This window comes from Panulirus ornatus, chromosome 47 (genome assembly GCF_036320965.1).
Source record: "Panulirus ornatus isolate Po-2019 chromosome 47, ASM3632096v1, whole genome shotgun sequence".
Classification (NCBI taxonomy): Eukaryota; Metazoa; Arthropoda; class Malacostraca; order Decapoda; family Palinuridae; genus Panulirus; species Panulirus ornatus.
The window spans coordinates 6,361,816-6,386,737 of record NC_092270.1 but is presented as its reverse complement, the minus strand read 5'-3'; the positions used below and the strand labels follow the sequence as shown (position 1 = coordinate 6,386,737).

Sequence of the window (24,922 nt, the reverse complement as noted above, 5' to 3'; positions counted from 1 at the left end):
TGGTTTTGTGTAGAAAGAAGAGGTGGTGAAAGCCTTGCAGAAGATGAAGTCTGGCAAGGTGTTGGGATTGGATGGTATTGCAGTTGAATTTATTAAGAAAGGGGGGACTATGTTGTTGATTGGGTGATAAGGATATTCACTTAATGTATGGATTATGTTAAAGTGCCTGAAGATTGGCAGAATGCATGTATAATGCCATTGTGTAAAGGCAGAGGGGATAAAGGTGAGTGTTCATAGAACAGAGGCATAAGTTTGTTGAGTATATTTGAAAAATTATATGGAAGGGTATTGAGAGGGTGAAGGTATGTACATAGCATTAGGTTGGAGAGGAGCGGTTTTTCTGAAGTGGTACAGGATGTGTGGATCAGGTGTTTGCTTTGAAGAATGTGTGTGATGAATACTTCGAAAAACAGATGGATTTGTGTATGGATCTGGAGAAGCATATGATAGGTTTGATAGAGATGCTTTGTGGAAGGTCTTAAGAATTACATGGTGTGAGAGTTAAGTTGCTAGAAGCAGCGAAAAGTTTTAACCAAGGATGTAAGGTATGTGTACAAGTAGGAAGAGATGAGAGTGATTGGTTCCTGGTGAAGTTCGGTCTATGGCAAGGGTGTGTGATGTCACCATGGTTTAATTTGTTTATGGATGGGATGGTGAGGTAGGTAAATGCAAGAGTTTGGGAGAGAGGGGCAAGTATGCAGTCTGTTGAGGATGAAAGGGCCTGGGAAGTGAGTCAGTTGTTGTTCACTGATGATACAGCTCTGGTGGCTGATTCAAGTGAGAAACTGCAGAAGTTGGTTATTGAGTTTGGAAGAGTGTGTGAAAGGAGAAAGTTTAGAGTAAATGTACATAAAACAAGGTTATTAGGTTCAGCAGGGTTAAGAGACAACTTCGTTGGAGTGTAAGTTTGAATGGAGAAAAACTGGAAGTGAAATGTTTAAGATGTCTGGGAGCAGACTTAGCAACAAATGGAATCAAGGAAGAGGAAGTGAGTCATAGGATGGGGAGGGGGTGAAGGTTTTAGGAGCAATGAAGAATGTGTGGAAAGAGAGAACATTATCTTGAAGAGCAAAAAATGGTGTATTATATGGTTGAGAGGCTTTAGTAGCTATAGATAGGGTTGTATGGAGGAAGGTGGATGTGTTGGAACTGAAATGTTTATGGTCAGTATCTGGTGTGAGGTGGTTTGATCAAGTAAGTAATGAAAAGATAAGAGAAGTTTGTGGTAATAAAAAGAATGTCGTTAAGAGAGCAGAAGAGGGTGTGTTGAAATGGTTTGGACATATGAAAAGAATGAGTGAGGAAAGGGTGACAAAAGAGAATATATATGTCAGAAGTGGAGGGAACAAGGAGAAGCAGGAGACCAAATTGGAGGTGGAAGGATGGAGTGAAAAAGATTTTGAGTGATTAGGGCCTGAACATGCAGGAGGGTGAAAGGCATGCAAGGAATAGAGTGAATTGGAACAATGTGGTATACCGAGGTCAACGTGCTGTCAGTGGATTGAACCAGGGCATGTGAAGTGTCTGTGGTAAACCATGGAAAATTTTGTGGGGCCTGGATGTGGACAGCTAGAGACTGAGTGTGAATGAATGTGGCCTTTGTTGTCTCTTCCTAGCACTACCTCACACATGCAGTGGGAGGGGGTTGTCATTTCATGTGTGGCGGGGTGGCGACGGGAATGAATAAGGGCAGATGGTATGAATTATGTACATGTGTATATATGTATATGTCTGTGTGTATATATATGTATATGTTGAGATGTATAGGTATGTATATTTGCTTGTGTGGATGTGTATGTATATACATGTGTATGTGGGTGGGTTGGGCCTTTCCTTGCTGGCTTTCATCTTCCGCAAAGCTTTTACTACTTCTTCTCTGTTTACCAAATCATTTTCCCTAACCCTCTCAATTTGCACACCACCTCGACCAAAACACCCTATATCTGCCACTCTATCATTAAACACATTCAACAAACCTTCAGAATACTCACTCCAAATATATATATATATATATATATATATATATATATATATATTTTTTTTTTTTTATTTATTTATTTTATTTTTTTATTTTGCTTTGTCGTTGTCTCCCGCGTTTGCGAGGTAGCGCAATTGTCCAAACATGTTTACCAAATGGCGTCCTAGCTTCGTCTCTTCGATGTATATCAACTGACTGTTATATTCCTCTCTTGTGTCTCCCCTGATGATGTGATTATTACACGAAAGTGCACTTGGGAACTTTTCGTGTTTCATTTTCCCCGTGGACTCATAGGAATATCTTGATAACGCGCAAAATTGTGATCCTTTCCAATATATATATATATATATATATATATATATATATATATATATATATATATTTTTTTTTTTTTTTTTTTTTTTTTTTTTTTCATACTATTCGCCATTTCCCGCATTAGCGAGGTAGCGTTAAGAACAGAGGACTGGGCCTTTGAGGGAATATCCTCATATGGCCCCCTTCTCTGTTCCTTCTTTTGGAAAATTTAAAAAAAAAATGAGAGGGGAGGATTTCCAGCCCCCCGCTCCCTTCCCTTTTAGTCGCCTTCTACGACATGCAGGGAATACGTGGGAAGTATTCTTTCTCCCCTATATATATTTATCTATTTATTCACTTTGCCCCGTCGCCGTCCCCCGCACCAGCGAGGCAGCGCAAGGAAACAGACGAAAGAACGGCCCAACCCACCCACACACACATGCATACACATACACGTCCACACACACCACATATACATACCTATACATCTCAACGTACACATACACATACACACACAGACACATACATATATACCCATGTACACAACTCACACCGTCCGCCCTTATTCATTCCCATCGCCACCCCACCACACATGGAACAACAACATCCTTCCCCCTCATGTGTGTGAGGTAGCGCTAGGAAAAGACAACAAAGGCCCCATTCATTCACACTCAGTCTCCAGCTGTCATGCAACAATGCACCGAAACCACAGCTCCCCCTCCACATCCAGGCCCCACAGAACCTTCCATGGCCCACCCCAAACGCTTCACACGCCCCGGTTCAATCCATTGACACCACGTCGACCCCAGTACACCACATCGCTCCAACTCACTCCACTCCCCGCACGCCCCCCACCCTCCTGCATGTTCAGGCCCCGATAACTCAAAATCCCCCTCACTCCACCTTTCCCCCTCCAATTTGGTCTCCCACTCCTCGTTCCCTCCATCTTCGACATGTACATCCTCTCTGTTAATCCTCCTTACTCATCCTCACGAGTCCAAATTATTTCAACAAAGCCACTTCTGCTCTCTCAACCACTCTTTTTATTACCACACATATCTTTTACCCTTTCATTACTTAGTCAATCAAACCACATATATTTTATTTCATATATATTTGTCATTTCCCATATTAGTGAGGTAGTGTTAAGAACATGAGGATAGAGGACAAAAAGGATATATGCATCAGAAGCTATATATATATATATATATATATATATATATATATATATTCCCTGGGGATAGGGGAGAAAGAATACTTTCCACGTATTCCCTGCGTGTCGTAGAAGGCGACTAAAAGGGAAGGGAGCGGGGGGCTGGAAATCCTCCCCTCTCGTTTTTTTTTTTTTTTCTCCAAAAGAAGGAACAGAGGAGAGGTCCAGGTGAGGATATTCCCTCAAAGGCCCAGTCCTCTGTTCTTAACGCTACCTCGCTATCGCGGGAAATAGCGAATAGTATGAAAAAATATATATATATATATATATATATATATATATATATATATATATATATATATATATATATATATATATATATATATATATATATTTATTATTTGTTATTTTTATATTTTGATTTGTCGCTGTCTCCCACGTTAGCGAGGTAGCGCAAGGAAGCAGACGAAAGAATATATGTATATGTATATACATGTATTTTTGTATATGTGTTTGTATGTATGTATGTATATATACATGTATTTTTGTATATGTGTTTGAGAGTGGATGGGTCTTTCTTCGTCTGTTTCTTGCCTCTGCCTCGCTAATGTGGGAAATGGTGATAAAATATAATGAAAAAATATAAGATATAATGTCTAACTATGAACTTAGCAGATGTAAGTGTTTGATTATTTTGGAATGAATGGAGAACATACAGTAGATAAAGAGTTAACAAGGAATAAATTTTCATTAAAGGGTTGCCAGAGGCAATAGACTTACTAGATGCAGTCTTTGCAATAAAGGAAAAAAAGAATGAGTGGTTATTAAGATATTAAGACTTAATGGGAAGACCAGTTATGGTTACATTTGATTTGGAGTCATCTTGCCAGGATGTACCAAGTGGGGCTAAAACACTTGGAAGCAAGTTGGAATTTAGAATTGTAGTCATTAAACTTGATAGACCAAGGGAAGAAAGAGAAAAGGAAAGGATACAGTCAGAAGGCAAAAAACAGATGCCTAATGAGGCAAGAGGAAACACCATAGTGCCAGTGCTGCAAGAATCAGGAATCTTAGTTGATGGTAGTGTTGGACTGAAAATATTGTATACAAATACTTGTGGATTAAGAGTATATGATAAAGAACTGGAATTTAGGATTGTATAAGGGAAAACACACACAGCCTACTAAAGAGATAAGATCTCACCTTTTCCATCCAGAGGGGAACATATGATTGTTAAAAGGAGGATTGTCTCCTAATGAGAGATAACCGTAGTTCCAGGAAATGGCAGTAGATGGCCCATTCAGACCATACATAATGGAATGGTAGCTGAAGGAAAGAACTGTTTAGTGGTGTTTATGATACATAACCCATCAGAGACCACAAATCACAGCAAAGATACAATGACAACAATGAAGGAGCAATCAGGATGGTACATGAAGCAGTAAAACAAGTATTTCCCAGAAAAGGTAGAGTATTGATAATGGGGGAGTTCAGTTATAATGAGATAGACTGCCCTGATTTGGATTCTCAAAATGACATAGAATCATGGAAATACATTTTTTTAGGATGGGAACTTGAAAATTTTCTACAGCAGTTGAACATACTAAGATTAGAGAAACTGATTCACTGTCATTACTAGATCCTTTTTTCGCATATTTTAATATATTGAAAATATTTCATGATAAACCTCTTGACGAAAGTGATCATGTAATACTTAAATTTGATTATGTAATAAATTAGGAAGTCAGAAGAGCAGAGATGAGACAGGACTTGAGGAGGAGACATATTTGTGGAAACTACGCAGACCTTAACAGTTTCTGTGGTAACACAGATTGGGAAGTGGACATCAGTAGCCAGGTAAAAGGTTACATAAAGTTTATAATGGGGGAACTTGTATACCCTTAGCCTCATATACAGAAGGAAGGTTAAAGAAGAGGAAGAATGAAGGATGTCTAATAGCGAGGGAACTTTGAGATGCGCAGATATAGGCAACCCTTCAGCCAGCCAGATGAGTGTATGTGGTCAAGAAATGAGGAACAGAGAAATTTCTAAAAGAATATATGTGGATAAAGTAGGTGAAAATCTGAAACTTTTATATAATTTTATCAGTAGATTGTCAGTTAAAAGACCAGCTAATCAGGTTTAGGGATTCTAAAGGAAAGATTGTTGTGGGGATTGTCATGATATGCGAGGAACATAATAAGGTCAAAAGTGTTCTTAAAGTGAAAAACGCTATAGCTCCATCACTAGTGAGATGTAATAGGGAGGAAGTTCTACAGATGTCAAGAAAAGGCTTTAACAGAATACTATAAGGTCTTAACTCTTATAAGGAATATGGTCATGATGAAATTTCACCATGTTTGCTTAAAATATGGCAGATACAGTGGATGGATCTCTTGAAATGCTGCCCAAGAATATTGCTGGGGAAAGGCATGCATGTCATACCTATTTGTGGTAAAAGAGACTGGGAAGAGGTACTGAACTACAGATGTGTTTTGTTGAGTTTGATCTGTAAGGTACCAGAAAATTTATTTAGAAAGCAAATGACTGACCTACCGAAGTGAGAGGCAACATGGTTTTGGGGAAAGGAAGTCATGTGTAACAAACCCCCAAAATTTACAGAAAGCTTTGACACTCCCACATAAGAGGCAGATTAAGAGACTATAATACCAGGCAAAAGTAAAGGGAAGACCTTTCCATCAGATAGAAGATTATCTTAGGAGAATCGAACAAAGGACACATGTACGAAGAGCCTTGTAATGGGTGTTCACCTTTGGAGTGCCCTAGGGTTCTCTTTTGGGACTTAATCTTCATGATCTATTTGAATGACTTGCCTCAAGGCATGGACTTCTACCTTGAATATGTATGCAGATAATGGTCATGAGGGAAGTGAAAAGTGAGCAGGATTGCATATACTTACAAGATGACCTAAGCACTCCCCAAAGTTGGTCTGGTATATGGTTTATGAGATTCAGTCTGAGAAAATGCAGAATACTGAGGATGGTGCAGAGTGAACGACAACCTCAGTATGATTATTATTTAGAAAGAAACAAGTCTTAGGGTTGTGTTTGTTTGAGGTACTGTAGAGTCGACATTATCCCTAACTTGTTGCCAGTCCCACCTTAGGAACCAATAAAGGAGACAAACTGTCATTGGCGAATATTGGGATAGCTTTTAAGTATATGGATAAAGAAATATCTAGCAAGCTGTTCATGTCCTGCATAATGCCGAAACAAGAATATGCTATTCAGGGTTGGTCACCACACCTAAAGAAGCACAAAGATCTGAATAATGAAGGTCCAGAGGGTGGCAGGAAAGATGGTACTTGAATTAATAGAGCTAAGTTACAGGGAAGGGCTAAAAACATTAGATGTACCCAACTTGGAAGAGAGGAGAATAAGGGGTGACCTAATCAGAACCTTTAAAAGATTTTAACATGTCATTGACATGGACAGTGAACAGTTATTTAAGAGATTTGGGGATAGCAACCTGAGATATGATTATTATCTAACAGGGAATATACTTTAGGATTGTGTGTTAGAAGGACTTAGTAGTTAGATTTGTTTCTAACCTGTCACAAGAGTCTCTTATTTAGGATAATAGTAAAGGCGACAAACCGTTTTCTTGTAAATATCAGAATAACTTTCCGTTATGTTGATAAGGGAATATTTAGCAAGTTGTCCATAGAGTAAATGATTTGAATATGTTTCTCAGTTTTGAGTATCTCCCCTAAAGCAGCACAAAGAGGAGGTCCAGAGGAGGGGAACAAAGATGCTATCAGAATTAAGATAGCTAAGCTTATTCCCTACCAGATATTAATAATTTTGAGGCCTTCTTTCACTTTGTCATATCCTCATTATCTTTACATTTGCTCTAGTTAGATTCCATCAGCTTCCTATTAGACCACCTTTGGAGTATGTTTAGGTCCCCTTGTCAGCTGAGGCAATCCCAATGCTCTAGCCTCACCAAAGGTGACTTTTTGATATTGTTGTAACCTTTTGTTAGTGGAACATGAATATGTACATGTGTATAAGTCTGTGTATGTATATGTACGTATAAGTTTAGATATATAGGTATGTATATGTGCATGTGTGGGCTTTTATGTATATGCATGTGTATGTGGGTGGATTGGGCCATTCTTTCATCTGTTTCCTTGCGCTACCTCGCTAACGCTGGAGACAGTGACTAAGTATAATAAAAAGAATTATAGAATATATATATATATATATATATATATATATATATATATATATATATATATATCCTCCCCTCTCGTTTTTTTTAATTTTCCAAAAGAAGGGACAGAGAAGGGGGCCAGGTGAGGATATTCCCTCAAAGGTCCAGTCCTCTGTTCTTAACGCAACCTCGCTAATGCGGGAAATGGCGAACAGTATGAAAGAAAAGAAAGATATATATATATATGTATATATATATATATATATATATATATATATATATATATATATATATATATATATATATATATATATTTTTTTTTTTTTTTATACTTTGTCGCTGTCTCCCGCGTTTGCGAGGTAGCGCAAGGAAACAGACGAAAGAAATGGCCCAACCCCCCCCATACACATGTACATACACACGTCCACACACGCAAATATACATACCTACACAGCTTTCCATGGTTTACCCCGGACGCTTCACATGCCTTGATTCAATCCACTGACAGCACGTCAACCCCTGTATACCACATCGCTCCAATTCACTCTATTCCTTGCCCTCCTTTCACCCTCCTGCATGTTCAGGCCCCGATCACACAAAATCCTTTTCACTCCATCTTTCCACCTCCAATTTGGTCTCCCTCTTCTCCTCGTTCCCTCCACCTCCGACACATATATCCTCTTGGTCAATCTTTCCTCACTCATTCTCTCCATGTGCCCAAACCACTTCAAAACACCCTCTTCTGCTCTCTCAACCACGCTCTTTTTATTTCCACACATCTCTCTTACCCTTACGTTACTTACTCGATCAAACCACCTCACACCACACATTGTCCTCAAACATCTCATTTCCAGCACATCCATCCTCCTGCGCACAACTCTATCCATAGCCCACGCCTCGCAACCATACAACATTGTTGGAACCACTATTCCTTCAAACATACCCATTTTTGCTTTCCGGGATAATGTTCTCGACTTCCACACATTTTTCAAGGCTCCCAAAATTTTCGCCCCCTCCCCCACCCTATGATCCACTTCCGCTTCCATGGTTCCATCCGCTGCCAGATCCACTCCCAGATATCTAAAACACTTCACTTCCTCCAGTTTTTCTCCATTCAAACTCACCTCCCAATTGACTTGACCCTCAACCCTACTGTACCTAATAACCTTGCTCTTATTCACATTTACTCTTAACTTTCTTCTTTCACACACTTTACCAAACTCTGTCACCAGCTTCTGCAGTTTCTCACATGAATCAGCCACCAGCGCTGTATCATCAGCGAACAACAACTGACTCACTTCCCAAGCTCTCTCATCCCCAACAGACTTCATACTTGCCCCTCTTTCCAAAACTCTTGCATTCACCTCCCTAACAACCCCATCCATAAACAAATTAAACAACCATGGAGACATCACACACCCCTGCCGCAAACCTACATTCACTGAGAACCAATCACTTTCCTCTCTTCCTACACGTACACATGCCTTACATCCTTGATAAAAACTTTTCACTGCTTCTAACAACTTGCCTCCCACACCATATATTCTTAATACCTTCCACAGAGCATCTCTATCAACTCTTATCATATGCCTTCTCCAGGTCCATAAATGCTACATACAAATCCATTTGCTTTTCTAAGTATTTCTCACATACATTCTTCAAAGCAAACACCTGATCCACACATCCTCTACCACTTCTGAAACCACACTGTTCTTCCTCAATCTGATGCTCTGTACATGCCTTCACCCTCTCAATCAATACCCTCCCATATAATTTACCAGGAATACTCAACAAACTTATATCTCTGTAATTTGAGCACTCACTCTTATCCCCTTTGCCTTTGTACAATGGCACTATGCACGCATTCCGCCAATCCTCAGGCACCTCACCATGAGTCATACATACATTAAATAACCTTACCAACCAGTCAGTAATACAGTCACCCCCTTTTTTAATAAATTCCACTGCAATACCATCCAAACCTGCTGCCTTGCCGGCTTTCATCTTCCGCAAAGCTTTTACTATATCTGGGAGTGGATCTGGCAGCGGATGGAAGCGGAAGTGGATCATAGGGTGGGGAGGGGGCGAAAATTCTGGGAGCCTTGAAGAATGTGTGGAAGTCGAGAACATTATCTCGGAAAGCAAAAATGGGTTGTTTGAAGGAATAGTGGTTCCAACAATGTTGTATGGTTGCGAGGCGTGGGCTATGGATAGAGTTGTGCGCAGGAGGATGGATGTGCTGGAAATGAGTTGTTTGAGGGCAATGTGTGGTGTGAGGTAGTTTGATCGAGTAAGTAACATAAGGGTAAGAGAGATGTGTGGAAATAAAAAGAGCGTGGTTGAGAGAGCAGAAGAGGGTGTTTTGAAATGGTTTGGGCACATGGAGAGAATGAGTGAGGAAAGATTGACCAAGAGGATATATGTGTTGGAGGTGGAGGGAACACGGAGAAGTGGGAGACCAAATTGGAGGTGGAAAGATGGAGTGAAAAAGATTTTGTGTGATTGGGGCCTGAACATGCAGGAGGGTGAAAGGAGGGCAAGGAATAGAGTGAATTGGATTGATGTGGTATACCGGGGTTGACGTTCTGTCAGTGGATTGAATCAGGGCATGTGAAGCGTCTGGGGTAAACCATGGAAAGCTGTGTAGATATGTATATTTGCGTGTGTGGACGTATGTATATACATGTGTATGGGGGTGGGTTGGGCCATTTCTTTCGTCTGTTTCCTTGCGTTACCTCGCAAACGCAGGAGACAGCGACAAAGCAAAAAAAAAAAAAATACATATATATATATATATATATATATATATATATATATATATATATATATATATATGAAGATGAACCCCACTTTGGAAAAACAAAGGAATAATTTTAGGAGCTATTTATTCCTAAAGATGTTACTAGAGCATGGACCAAAATTTAGGGCTCCTTGATTTTTTCCTCTGTCTAGTATAGGTTTTATCTTCATTGATCAACATGACATTATGGTTTTTTACACTAATGCCCTGGTTAGCTCAGCCTCATAGAGCAGTGTTTATTTATAGTGCTGTTAGTGCATCTTAGTGCTCTGATTTTACTAGAAAAAAAAAGGTGAAAAACCTTAAAAGAAGTCAAAATTCATGAGTCCGAACACTGGTCATTAACCTTAAAAGAAGTCAAAAAGTCAGAAGCCATGAGTCCAAACTCTCATAGCACGTTGAAAGCAGCTCACTTTGTTTGTACTCAGTTGGCCAGTTAGAGTGCCATAAAGAAATACACAAATATGCAATCAGCACCAAGTGCTCTCTGTTAGTACAGTACAAATTTTCTGTGCTTACACAGTGCACACAATCTTGCTGATTCACTGATTTTTGGGTATTATTGTGATTATTTTTAAACTTTAATGTATAGAAAATTGCCTACAAGATCTAGTGTACTAGTGCATCTAAAGTGTCAGGGAAAAGTCTGTCCTTGGATGTGAAATTACAAGTGTTGAGGTGGTTGGAAGCTGGTGAGTGTCAGGTTGATGTCGGTGATGGTTTCAAATTGACTACATAAGTGCAGACGAGAAAAGCTTCTGCCATGATGGACATGAAGTTAACAGCAATGAAGGCGATTTGTTCAAGGAGCATTTTGTTAGAAAAATGGAAGGTTGGCTAAGCAAAGCTAGTCAAAGTGACAGGTGTGGTGATAGGTTGACTGTCAGTTGTTGTGAGGAGTGCTTGGCAATGCATTGTTACCACACCTATCTGCTCTCTCTTCATAATACAAGATATTACATAGCAGTGTTGAAGAGATACTTGTTGCTCATTTATACTTGCTTTCAATTTTGTGGGTAGACATTAGCTGTTCGATGGCATCTTTCAGTGCTGTTGCACAGAGAAACCAGTAGATGCATCACTACCTCACCATTTACCACAATCTCCCCCACCTCCATCTCCACCATCACCATTTCCACTATATCACCACCTAAGTCATAATTTCGGTGTTGCAGAGATGGATTATCTTCATCTAGAGCAGAGCCTTATGATATCCTGTGCCCACCTCCCTCCCACCTGCCATTTCTCACTAACACACTGCCTTTTTTTCTCATTCTACTGCAATCATCATTATGATTCATCAAATGACTATCGTTCATGAGACAATACTGTACATTGTTTATTTGTTACTCCGTAATTAGGGAAGATATGTTACTGTAATAATTTTTGTTTATTGTTACCTCTACCCTCAAACACAATACTATATATTTCTTACATGTAAATAAAATGTCAACAGGAGCTCGTCTCCATATATGCAGTAGTATAATAATCCCTTAGAGAAATGTTTCACTCAGCACTCCATTTTCTAGGAACCCATTTTTGCCCTCCCAAATAACAATCTCTCCACACATTCCTTAATGCTCCCAGAACCCTCACCCCCTCACCAACCCTGTGACTCGTGTCAATGGTTCTGTTTGCTGCCATGACCATATCCAGGTGTGTAAAACATTATACTACCTCCAGATTTTCTCCACTCAAACTGACACCCCAACTAGACCAGTTCTGCACTGCTAAACCTAATAACAGTGCTTTTATTCATATTTAATCTTAATTACCTTCCTTCACACACGCTCCTAAACTTCTGCAGTTTCTTGCTTGAATCTGCCACCAGGACTGTGTCATCAGCAAACAACTCACTCACTTCCAAACCCCCCCCCCCCCCCCTTTCACCCACTACAGACTGCTTACATACCCCTCTCTCCAAGACTTTGGCATTTATGTCCAAGACTTTGGCATTTATGTCCCTCACTACCCTATTCATAAATGAATTAAACAGCCATGATGACATTAGACATCCCTTCCATAGACCCACCTTCACCGGGAACAACTTTTGTCTACCTACTCGTATGCATGCCTTACTCGATAAAAACTCACTGCTCCTAGTAGCTGTCTCCTATGCCATATATTTGTCTGTCATCCCTATCATATTCTTTTTCAATATCCAAAAATGTCTAATACTAATCCTTCTGTTTCCCTAAGTATTTTTCAGACATATTAAAGCAAACACCTGATCCACATTGTATCTCCCAATCATATGCTCTGTACATACCCTTACCCTTTTAGTCTCAGTCACCACACTCACATACATCTTGGTACACTTAACAAACTTATCCCTCTTTAGTTTGGATGTTCACCTTTGTCCCAGTGCCTTTATACATAAAGTGGCTCTATACATGCTTTCCAGTAATTCTCGTTCACCTTACCATGATCCATACATACATTGAAAATCCGAACAAACCAGTGGACCGCACAGTCATCCCCATTCTAAAGAAATTCAACAGTGGTACCATCCACTTCAGCTGCCTTGCCACATTTCATCTTATGCAAGGCATTTACCACCACGTCTCTTTTCACCACACCACTTTCCATCACTCTTTCACTTTGCATACCTCCCCAGTCCAAACACCTTGCATCTGCCACCCTATCATCAAGCACATACAGTAGTCCTTCAAAATACTCACTCCATCTCCTCTTCTTATCACTATCTGTTACAAATTCCCCATGTGCCCCCTCTGATGTTCCCATGTTTTTTTCATTTTTTTCACACTATTAACCTCCCTCCAGAACATCTTTTTTTCCCTGAAGTTTGCTGATACTCACTCACCCCAACTCTCATTTGCCCTCATTTTGAACCACTGCACCTTCCTCTTGACCTCACTCACCCCAACTCTCATTTGCTCTCATTTTCAACCACTGCACCTTCCTCTTGACCTCCTTCCACTTTCTTTTGCACATCTCCCAGTTACTTGCAGTCCCTCTCAGTAAGTACCAACCATACAGCTCTCTCTTTAGGAACTGTATTTCATCATCCCATACTTTCTTTCCAACTCACTTGTGTATGTACTCTGTTTATACTAGGTATTCCCAGTCAACAGTCTTCCTTAAGCATGCAAATCCATAAGTTGTTCACTATTCTTGTTCACCTCACTAAATACCTTATGTTCCCCAATTATACTCTCATCTGCTACTTTACTTTCTTATTCAAAGCACCCATTACTAATACCTTAACTTGTGCATCAAAACTGTTGACACAGTTACTCAGCTGTTCTCAAAGTATTTGCCTTTGGGAGCAGCTAGTTGCATGGATGCATAAGCCTGAATAATCACCCATCTCTTAAAGTTCACTTTGATTTTAACCCATATCAGTCTGGAGCTCACCTCCTTACACTGTGTCACCCATTTCCACAACTTCCGCTTCAGCAGTTGTTCTCAAAGTATTTGTCTTTAGGAGCAGCTAGTTGCATGGATGCATAAGCCCTCACAATCACCCATCTCTTAAAGTTCACTTTAATTTTAGCCCATATCAGTCTGGAGCTCACCTCCTTACACTCTGTCACCCATTCCCACAACTTCCGCTTCAACAGTTGTGCAACTCCATTCACACTTGAGCTTTGTTTGACTCAGAGCTTTAGCATCCAGGTTCCTTTCCTCAAACTTTGACCTGTCTCTTCTTTCTTATCATCTTAATTACATCCACACATGTTCAGCCACCCCAGCCAGAGTCTTCAAGAAGGATGAGCACTCCTTGCTTGGATCCTCCTTCTGTTTCATCTTTTCTAAATTAAAACACAAGACCTTAGTGACTTATGGAAATTTTTCCATTAATTTTTATTTCAACATCTCAGAACTGTCATATTTTAAAATACGTAACAGTGCTTGAAACATTAACTGAAGAATTCTACATTTTTATTTAACACTAGTGAGATAGCTTCCCACTAGTTTTTAAGTTTTGCTAACCCTGAAGTGCAGCAGCATTTATCTATTTGGCTAACATACAATGGAAGCAGCCACTTGTTGAATGTTTTTGGTTAATGCATAAATAAAGCATGTTTCTTTCTTTTGTTTTTGAAGTCATAAGTTACTTAGCTTACCTTTTGTTAGCCTGGCTACCACAAGTGAAGCTGCTGCCTATGTGTGTTTGGTTCATATATAGTTGAAAGAGTTCCTGTATTTATTACGTTAGCTGACAAGCAATTAAAACTTTGGCCTTCTTTTGTTAGTGTTGCTAACACAAATTAAGCAGCTTTTTTTTTTAAGGAGAGAAAAGAATACTCACATGTTGTGAAAACATGGATTTGTATATGCCAGCAAAATCAGCTTGAAGAATTTCAGAGCGAATATCTATGTTGAGTCTTTTGCATCCAAAGGCATGGAGTTATTAGTTACAAAAATGTGTTGAAAAGTTATTGTGTGCATTACCCTACTATGAATGTATAATTTGGCATATTTTTACACAATCTATATAGAAGTTATGTATGGTAACGTTGATTGTTGGTCCTGATGAGTTTTTATAGTACATCATATAAGATAGGAAGGCAGCATAATATTATGTTTGTTTTCACTGCAAACCAAGCCAAGAGAAATTTTCAGTAATTTTCCTAGCAGATTTAATAACAGATATGGAACTTAACCACAAATAAGGTAAACTAGCATCTGAATGATACTAAGAGGATTTCACAAGCAAGAATACTTTATTTTTGTTATGTCAAGGCACATTGCACTGCCTTTTAGTGTTTAGGGAATTTCAGTACTTAAATGTAAAGAATTGGGGAAACCACATGGATTGTCAGGCATTTTTATTCTTATAGGGAAATGTCTGGAGCTAATGAATATCTGTCTGCTTTTTGAAAGAAATGCCACACTTAACTGTTTACACTTTTTTCTTATTCATGGACACTTGGACTGTTGGATGCAACATACACACCACCTAGGGCTTGCTCGTTCTTCATTACACAAGGACATCATAGGGACCATGGAACACACTGAGACACTGGTGTAGGACTCTTGGTGCATGGCTGTGTAGCTGTGTGGTGCCACTCGACTCTGGCGCCTGGGGCACTGGTGGTGGAGGCTGTCTAGATGTTTCATGACCACATGGGGAACACATACAACTGACATTTATATTGTAGTTCTCTTTGATATTTTTTATTATCTCATGAGATTTTACTCTGAATTTAAATTCTCTTCTTTTAGAATTATTTGATTTCAAGATGAATTAGTAAGTATTGCATGCTGTACTTTAGAATTCTAAGATAGAAATTTGTCAGTTGTTGATGTGAATGTAGGATGTAGGTGTTCCCCAGATAATGGGAGCTGGCCACCCAGAACCTCTGGTGGGCCAACCCACTGAACTGTGTAGATGTAATCATTTCTCAACTCTTACAGCTGGCAGGATCACCTATTGTAAGCCTTGGCCATTAATTATAAGGCTTGTTTTCTTTTTGTTGTAAATGAGAAAACAAACATTATAGCCACTTTGAGTACTGCTGGCAATGGCTGATCTTACCACAAAGAAATGGGTCTAGTCAGGTTTGAATATTTTCCCTTGTCAACTGCAGACCTCTGTGTAGATTTTTGCTTTGTTTTGCATTTTTTTTTCATCCGATACGAATTTTTTATCTTATATTTTAAAGAAAAAACTTTGATAAAGACATATGGTTATTAAGTTGTGGTGTGAGTTACAAGTAATGGTGGGCTTTATGCAGAATATGCAGTCTTATAGCACATCCTCCTGACAAGACCCTACAGATCTGAGCCACTTGAATTGGTTCTCAGCACACCATTGGTTGCCTCTCTTGAGTGTTCTCTAATGTACCTCTGTAAAGTTCTGCGTATATGTAGACTTCACATGCTACACACTTACGGTTAATGCTATTATTATGCAAGATTGCAAAGTGGATTATATGTGCCACCTAAAAAACTGCCACACCTACATGGTAAAGCCTTTTGGTCAAGGGCCTGGCTTTTAAGCTTCTTTTGTTATTTTTGAGGACTAACCAGTATTTTATTATTACACCATTTTACTGTGTTTGTGTTGGTTTACTTTATTTGTCCAGTACATACCAAATTGTTTTGATAGTTTTATATATATATATATATATATATATATATATATATATATATATATATATATATATATATATATATATATATGTATATATATATTTTAAGTTTAACAATAGAATATCAGAACAATCTCAATTGGACATGACATCTGAGGATTTGTGCTTATCTCATTTCAGGACCAGAATGAGTCAGCTGCCATTCTAAAGATCAAGGAGAGTATGCAAGAAGAAGCAAAGCGATTTGAAAAGGACGTTCCACCAGATCATCCAGACTACTTCATGCCGTGACGTGACCCTCTCCCATCCCCACTTTACCCTTTGAACTAGCTCTCAGCTCCCTGCAGAACCTGTGACATGGCACTAGTCTGGGGTTGACAAGCCCCCCTCATCCCCAGCTGTTGAGGACATGTCAAAGCTCGGTAATGAGGGCAACATGTGAGTGCAAGTGTGTGGTGACTGTGTCTTCACAGTGACAGTTTGCCACATTATTATGGTGATGTGATTCTGTGTGCGGTGGAGTGATGATGGGACGATGGGTCCTTGCTTACTCTCACGAGGAACTGGTATCTCAGCCCTCAACACAGTTCTCATCAAGTGAATCAAAACGCAGAACTCCGGTGATGGAGTGCTATCCTACAGTGGAAATGACGTGTGATTAGAAACACTAGTGATTTACCTTACAAAGTCTGGAAAAGGCAGGATGAGCACCAAAAGAAAATGGCTTAAAAGTATGACTTCTTGCATACCCAGTTCTAAGAGAAGTGAAAAAAAAATGGCTCTGATTTCTGCTGTTTGATGATAAGTCTGTTGTGTCATTCATTGTGCTTTCTATGTGAATCTTGTAGGAAACAAAATTATTATTATCATTATTTGATATGTTTTCTCAATTTCACTCATTTAAGATCCAAGAACCATAACCTGAACAGCAGTATCAGGAGACTAGGGCAGCCAAGGGTAAAATGGAGATGTAGATATTTTCATAGACCTTCATTGCTCATGGGTGTCCACATGCCTCAACTGGACAACCAGTGCTGCCTGTCTCCTGGCTGGACCCTTGTAAGAGTGCCCACAATTTTCTCCTCATGAGAAAACTCCCCAGTCCCAGGCATCAGCAGTTCCCCCTCACTACCACCAACGTCACCCTGGGATGTGCTCCTGGGAAGGACCGGAACATGGACCCGACCCCCCAGGGTGTTGGCCCAGAGCCAGCTGGAACCTGAAATTTAGGGCCCAGCACTCATGTACAAATCCCCCAGCCTGGGACCTCTGGGACCTTGGCACGTGATCTGCCCTCCACATGTGCAAAAGACAGCAATGTCTGTTCTCACTAGTATTACTCAGACTGTTCTGGCCTCAGGCCCAACTCATGTAATATCAGATGGGAAGTCTTTTATTCAGACTACTTTGTGTTAGCTTACGTACCGGACTGGAAGTGATGACCTGTCTCTATTCTGTACAGATCTATCCAAGTGTTGTAGATGTAGGAATAATTTATTATTTGTCATGTCCAAATCTATCTCTTTATCTTTCTTCTAGACTCCCTATGTTAAACTGTTTTAACCACAACGGCCACCCCACCCACTCTGTCCATGACCCAACACCACCATTATTACCTCTTCAATCACCACCACCACCATGACTATCACCACTTCCACCACCTCACCACCACCTCACCACCACAAGTACCACCACAACCCTTAGTTCAGCAGTATGATTTACTTCACTGCTGCCCATTCAACCAACGCCAAATGTAAATCACTAAATATTATTGCCCAGGATGCACCACCACCGCCAGACTCGACTACCACACCTGGGGTGTTGACTCTGCAACACATTCTGTTATCATCTTGGGTATATGATTTTATCATCACCAACCCCTTATCTGCTTGAGAGATTTCACTGTTATGTGTGTGATACAATGACCCATTATTAATTTATTGAACTTACAACCTTGAATCCAACCTCATCTCACTACACTTAGCTAGCCACAAAACACCTCACAGCCTAGGTTAATCTCACCTCCTCAGCAACAAATCTCATCTTGGCCTAGGTTAAATCACACTTTCATCAACAACAAACTGACTCATGACCCAGTTGAGTCAACTGGGTATGACTCCCTGGGTGTATGTCGCTCTGGTGGTGCGACTGCTCGGCCCGGTTTGTCTGTTCTGACCAAGACCCCTTGTACAGTAGAACATAGCAGATATATTATGTGTAGCAATTTTCAATAAAATGGCTAAGGCAATAAGACATCCAACATTGAAATTATCCTTTTCACATTTCTATCCATTATTTGAATAAATATCTTCTATTATTACATTTACAGTAGAACCTTGAAATCCTGTGTAAATATATGAATTGCGAACTTGAAATTTTCTTTCAGAATTTTTTTTTGTAATAGCTAGTTTTGCTTGTCATGTGCTCAGATTTTCACTCAGCTGATGCAGCCAGTAGCCCAGTTTCACTGTTTATTCATTTGATCCACTTCAGGTTTTTATACTCTAAATGTTATGTTTCCAGTAGGTGTACTACGGTGTCATTGTGCTACTCGGTAAATTTTAAGGACCAATTGTTTGTCCGAATGTAAATATAGCATGAGTGACAATGAACTATTCCATATGCATCAGGTGATAATAGTGTCATGAGCACAATGAGAAAGCACTGTACTTAATCTGAGTATTAGCTATCTCATATTCATTTATAATGCTATTGTTTATTCTTTTATTATATGTTTATTTACATATTATCATTATAATGTTTATCTTTCAGGGAGACATTACTGCTGTTGAATGCAAACAAAATAAAGTTCCTAATTTCTTGTGGGTATACCCCTGAGTGTATCTTGGATATGAATGCCACACGTCAAAAGATATTTGATTTCATAAATTTGAAGGTTCTACTGTACTGAATAAGAAACATGTCGTTACTTCAGACATAAATTCTGCTTTTATGATTTTACTAATTTTGATTTTTAACACTAAATGCTTAAGAGTTCATCCTACTCCTAGTACAATTTAAGATAATTTTGAGACATGATTATACTTTTGAATTTTATGTAATCCTTATCATTAGAGTTTATGTCTGTGGTTGCGAACAGTTGTAAACTGTATCTTCTAGAACCATATTCAGTGTAATCCTCAGGATGACAGATGAAAAAGTTACTGTATGTCTACTTCCAAAATATATTTTGAAGTGGTGCCGTTGGTGGAAATAAATAATATAGTTATATCAAGTAATTATGCTAGGTTTATAATATCCCAGCAGAACACCAGGAAAATAGTTATAGAAAGAAGGAAAATGGGAATCCTCTTATATTTGAATTCACTTCATAATTGTATTTTCATTTAGAAATGGTGTTTAGTTTTGTACTATTTTCATATAGAACTGAAACCATGGAAAGAGCAATATTAACAATATAAATGAATTTATTGAATATATAGTTATATGGTTTTTATTTGACTTCATCAGAACTATCAAGATACATTAACATACTATCAATGGTCATCATACTCCATAACACAGTCTTGAGTATGTGTTGACCCAAGATTTTGCACATTTCTTGCATATTTCCCTATGTGCCTTTCATCAGAATATTACCATATGTCCCATGTTCAAACCAAATTCCAGTTTGATTCATTGTATAGTAAATATCTGCATTTTAGTTGTTATTGTATACAAGGCTCTATTGACACGAATAACTATCTGGCTTCTGTGATTAGTATACTGAAATTGGAACATACCATCCATAGCCAAGCCCTGCAGATAACCCTAGTTTACTTTGACTCCATTCATTCTATCCAATACATACCTCTCACTGTCCTTCATGGTCTGGCCCTAATACTCCCAAGTCCATCCATCTCCCAGGTCTCCCTATCCCCCTTGCTTCCTCTACTTTTGGCGCATAGATTCTGTTAGTCAGTCTTTGTGTATCTTTTCTATATTTGAGTAACGCTTTGCCACATCCTGGTCACCTCCTCAATAAGTTGCACTGCACTTACTACTGCACCCATCTCTTACACCTCACTCTTCACCCAGTCAATTCAGTTTACACATCATGTCATCTTAAGGCATTTCATTTCCAGTACATTCACCCTCCTTTCATTTGCATTCAAGCCCTAACACTTGCTTCCATGCAATACTTTCAGGACTGCTATATCTCCAGACACCCTTTTGCCCTTATAGACAGCCACTGTCCCATACCCTCAAACAGGCACCATAAACCTTTCCAGGCTTTCCTCAGCTTCTTTATATGCCCTGGTTCAGTCCATTTACAGTACTTTGCCCAATGTATACCACATCACTGCAGTTAACTCTACCTCATAAATGCTTTTCACCCTCCTGTATGTTCAGGCCCCAGGCATTCAAAATCTTTTTGACTCCATCCTTCCAACTTCAATTTGGTCATCCCTTCTCCTTGTCCTTTCCACTTCTGACACATATCCTCTTTATCAGCCTCTCCTCACTCTGACTCCTATATCCTTTCTGTTAACCTCGCTTTGCTTATTCTCTCCATATGTCCAAACCATTTCAGAACATCAGATTGAGCTTTCTCAACCAAACTTCATATTACCACACCTCTGTCTTGTGTTTTTATTATTTTCTGAGTCAAACTGTTTCTTGCTCTGTTTATTTATAATTACCCTAGGGTTGATTTCTATGAAGTAGTTCTTGTAGCTGGTAGGCAGCCTCCAAGCAGGGAGGTATATTACCGGAACTACCCATCTGGGTATTGAGAGGGTTAATGACGGGTACATAGTGAGCCAGCACATGGCTGTCATGTTGCACTCCTCTAACCCAGGTAGCCATCTTTTCTTTCTGCCTTACCCACACGTGAACTACTGGCATTCAGTACACAAACATGCAATCTCTTCTTGTTATACATAACATTTAACAACACTTAACTCATATATCTCATTCTTCTTAACTCTAAATTTTCTTGCAGTGAGCACTGTGTGCTAGCCCTGCCCGTGGCAAGGTGATAGGAGCAAGAGATAAAAGCAGTGGCTAGGAACATTTAGGCAGGAGCGTTTGATAGAAACATAGATAGGAGTATTAGTCAGAAGTAGTCAGTAGGAACATTAGGTAGGACCCTCTGCAAACACTGTGCTTGAGTTGCCCTGTGCCAGTGGCCTGTTAAGGATGAGGCATGAAAGGCTAAGAACTGGAGTTCACTCGTTATCAACTCTATTGTCATGGCCACCCCTTTGAGGGAGTTGCAGATGGGAACATGCATCAGAGATATAGGATAGATAGAGATGGTATTCTGTGATATGATTGGAAATTTTGAACAACTTGTCGAGTTGTGTGCTGATAAAGGACAGATGATAGGGATACCTGGTGTAAAAAGAGGAACATACATAAGTATACATGGAGGGAATAGGAAAGATGGTAAGCGGGCATTATTTGATTACATGCTAATTGATCGGCATGCTAGAGTGACTGTTTGAAGTGATTGTGCTGAGAGGGGCAGCTGGTGGAAAGTCTGATCTTCACATGGTGTAGATGAGGGCAAAGATTTGTTAAGCTTTCAGTAAAATGGAAATGATACAATCGAGAATAGAATGAAGAAAGTAAGTGAGCTTGTAAAAAGAGGTTTGTATGAAGAGATACCAGAAGAGATTGAGTGAAGAATGGCAGAAAGTAAGTAAGGCTAAGGGTGTGGGTGAGGAATGAGAGGTATTTTAGGAAGCAGTCCTAGCATTTACAAGAGAAGTAAGTGGTAGGTAGGCATGTGGTAAAGGGTAGCTAGTGGTGACATGATGAAGTTAAGATGATAGTAAAAGAGAAAAGAAACATACATAGGCATTACATACTCGGAAGGAGCATGAAGGATGGAAGGTGTACAAGAGAAAGCATCAAGATGTCAAGAGGAAGAAACAAGGACTGAAAAAGGGAGATAATGAGGTTTAGGTGAGTGAGTATCAGAGAATAAGAAAATGTTTTGGTTGGAGGTTGATAGTGTAAGAAAAACAATGGAATGAATGGGAACATGAATGAAAGGGGAAAACGGAAGTGTTAACTGATAGAGATTAAGTGAAGAGAAGATTGCATGAATATTTTGAAGGTAGTCTACAAAATGTGTCATGGAAGATGGTTTGGTGAAAAGAGAAATGGTGAAAACTTTGTGTCATGAAATGTGGCAAGACGCTTCAAGTGAATAGTAATGTGATTGAATTTCTTGTGAAAGGCAAGGAAAACAAAGGTGCTCAAATTAGTTATAATTTTGTTGAATGTACCCGATAAGTAGTATGGAAGAGTGGTGATTGACAGGGTGGTGGGATGTACAGAGCATCAGACTGGGGAGGAACAATGTCATTTCAAGAGTAGCAGGAGATATGTGGATCAGCTGTTTGCTTGACTTTCCAGTCTTTCTAGTAACAGTCTATATTAACAGAAAGGTGTGGCAATAAGAAAAGTATGCTTCAGAGAGCTAAAGATGATGTGCTGAAATTGTTTGGACATGCAGGGAGAATATGTAAGGTGAGGTTGACAAAATGTATATTTACATTTATGTCAGAAGTTGGAGGGACAAGGAAAATGGGTAGGCCAAGTTGGAGATGGCATGTGGGGTGGATAAAGTTTTGAGTGCTTGATCCTAAACATGCAAGAGGGTGAAAGGCAGCATGCACTGGATTTAATGAACTGGGGCAATGTGGTGTATGGGGTTGAGATGGGGTGACATGCCATCAGTGGACTGAATTAAGCCAGAATGAATTGGAACGATGTGGTGTACTGGAGTCGATGTGGTGTCAATGGATTGAACCAGGGCATGTGAAGCGTCTAGGGTAAACCATGGGAAGTTCCGTTGGGCCTGGACGTGGAAAGGGAGCTGTGGTTTCGGTGCATTACACATGACAGCTATAGTCTGAATGTGGACGAATGTGGCCTTTGTTGTCCTTTCCTAGCGCTACCTCGCGCGCACGCGGGGGGAGTTGGGTGGCATTCCATGTGTGGCGGCGGTAATGGATGAAGGCAGTATGAATGAATATGTGCATGCGATATATGTATATGTCTGTGTAGTATACGTTGAAATGTATGGGTATGTATATGTGCGTGTGTGGGCGTTCTTATATATATATATATATATATATATATATATATATATATATATATATATATATGTGTGTGTGTGTGTGTGTGTATGTTGGTGGGTTGGGCCATTCTTTCGTTTGTTTCCTTGCGCTACCGCGAAAATGAAACACGATACGTTAAGTGCACTTTCGTATAATCTCATCGTCAGGGGAGATACAAGAACGAGATAGAAGACTTAGAACAGGCATTAGTAAACAAGGGTTACCGGATGTCTACCCCTAACGATGTGATCAGTACTCGAAAGCGCACTTAAAGTTACCGTGTTAATTTTCTTGGTAGTCATATGCATACACTAGATCACGCACACCGCTGTGACCTCTCTCTCTCTCTCTCTCTCTCTCTCTCTCTCTCTCTCTCTCTCTCTCTATATATATATATATATATATATATATATATATATATATATGATTTAAGTGCATATGAACGCACACCATAGAACATACAAACCTCCATCAGCCAGGATCGAACCCGGAACCCCTGTCCAAGAGGCAGGAATGCTGTAACCGCTAGGCTATGGGCCTGGCTAATTAGACATAACTATTCCAATACTAAGTACTCGAATACCCTTCGCCTCACGTTGGTGAGCAACGGGGTTTACACCGGTCATTTCTCATAGCCAGCAGATGGCATTTTACCGAACCTAACTGTACAACGCGGAGGTATATGAATAAAGTGCATATGAACGCGCACCTTAATATAACATACAAACCTCCAACCTTTAGCAAGGCTGTATTGTCACCTTAAGAAGTAGTCTCGTCTAAGAACCTCTTACTCCCAAGGAATGTACATTTCCCTACTACTGAAAGTAGCACAGTCTTGGGCAGCAGGAGCATTCAGAAATGGATCCTGGGTAACACCAGGGCTTTGCTGTAGAATTTTAAACTTCCGTTGAACCATATATTTAATAAAAACAAAAAATCAGGCTGTTACAACAGAACTGCAGATTGGCATGTCGACAAGGCGAAATGAAAACACCTTTTTTTTTTTAGGATTTGAGTCACATAGTGTATAGAATACATAGGCCACATGTATGATAAGTGTATAAGGTTGTAGAATTAACTATAGTGTATAGAATACATAGGCCACATGTATGATAAGTGTATAAGGTTGTAGAATTAACTAAGATATGAGAGAGAGAAATGTTTCTGAAATATTCCAATCGTTCGTTATAGGGTTGCGAGCACAAGCAGTCAACCGAGCAACAGAATGCGGTTCATGGTCCATATACAGAGAGTGTCTCCAGTCACAAACATTATCTTTGATCCATGAAGATATTCTTGAATTTTCCGGTTGTTAATGATAAAAACGGCCTTAATGATCCTGGTGGTCGATAAGCTTTCATTTAACCCAACCAACCTTTAGTT

The 24,922-nt window shown here is 39.5% G+C and overlaps 1 protein-coding gene across 20 annotated transcripts in view; it reads left to right on the top strand.

Moving 5' to 3' along the window:
• Ssdp (Sequence-specific single-stranded DNA-binding protein) overlaps nt 1-18,716 on the top strand; it is a 326,860-nt gene extending 308,144 nt beyond the window's left edge. For all 20 annotated transcript variants that reach the window (XR_011716166.1, XR_011716165.1, XR_011716159.1 and 17 more), the window contains one exon: nt 16,644-18,716. Coding sequence is in view for 5 of the 20 variants with exons in the window: in XM_071689593.1 (XP_071545694.1) it covers nt 16,644-16,754 (111 nt within the window). In the remaining 15 variants the exon portion in view is untranslated. The remainder of the gene's footprint in view (nt 1-16,643) is intronic.
• The last annotated feature ends 6,206 nt before the right edge of the window (nt 18,717-24,922 follow it).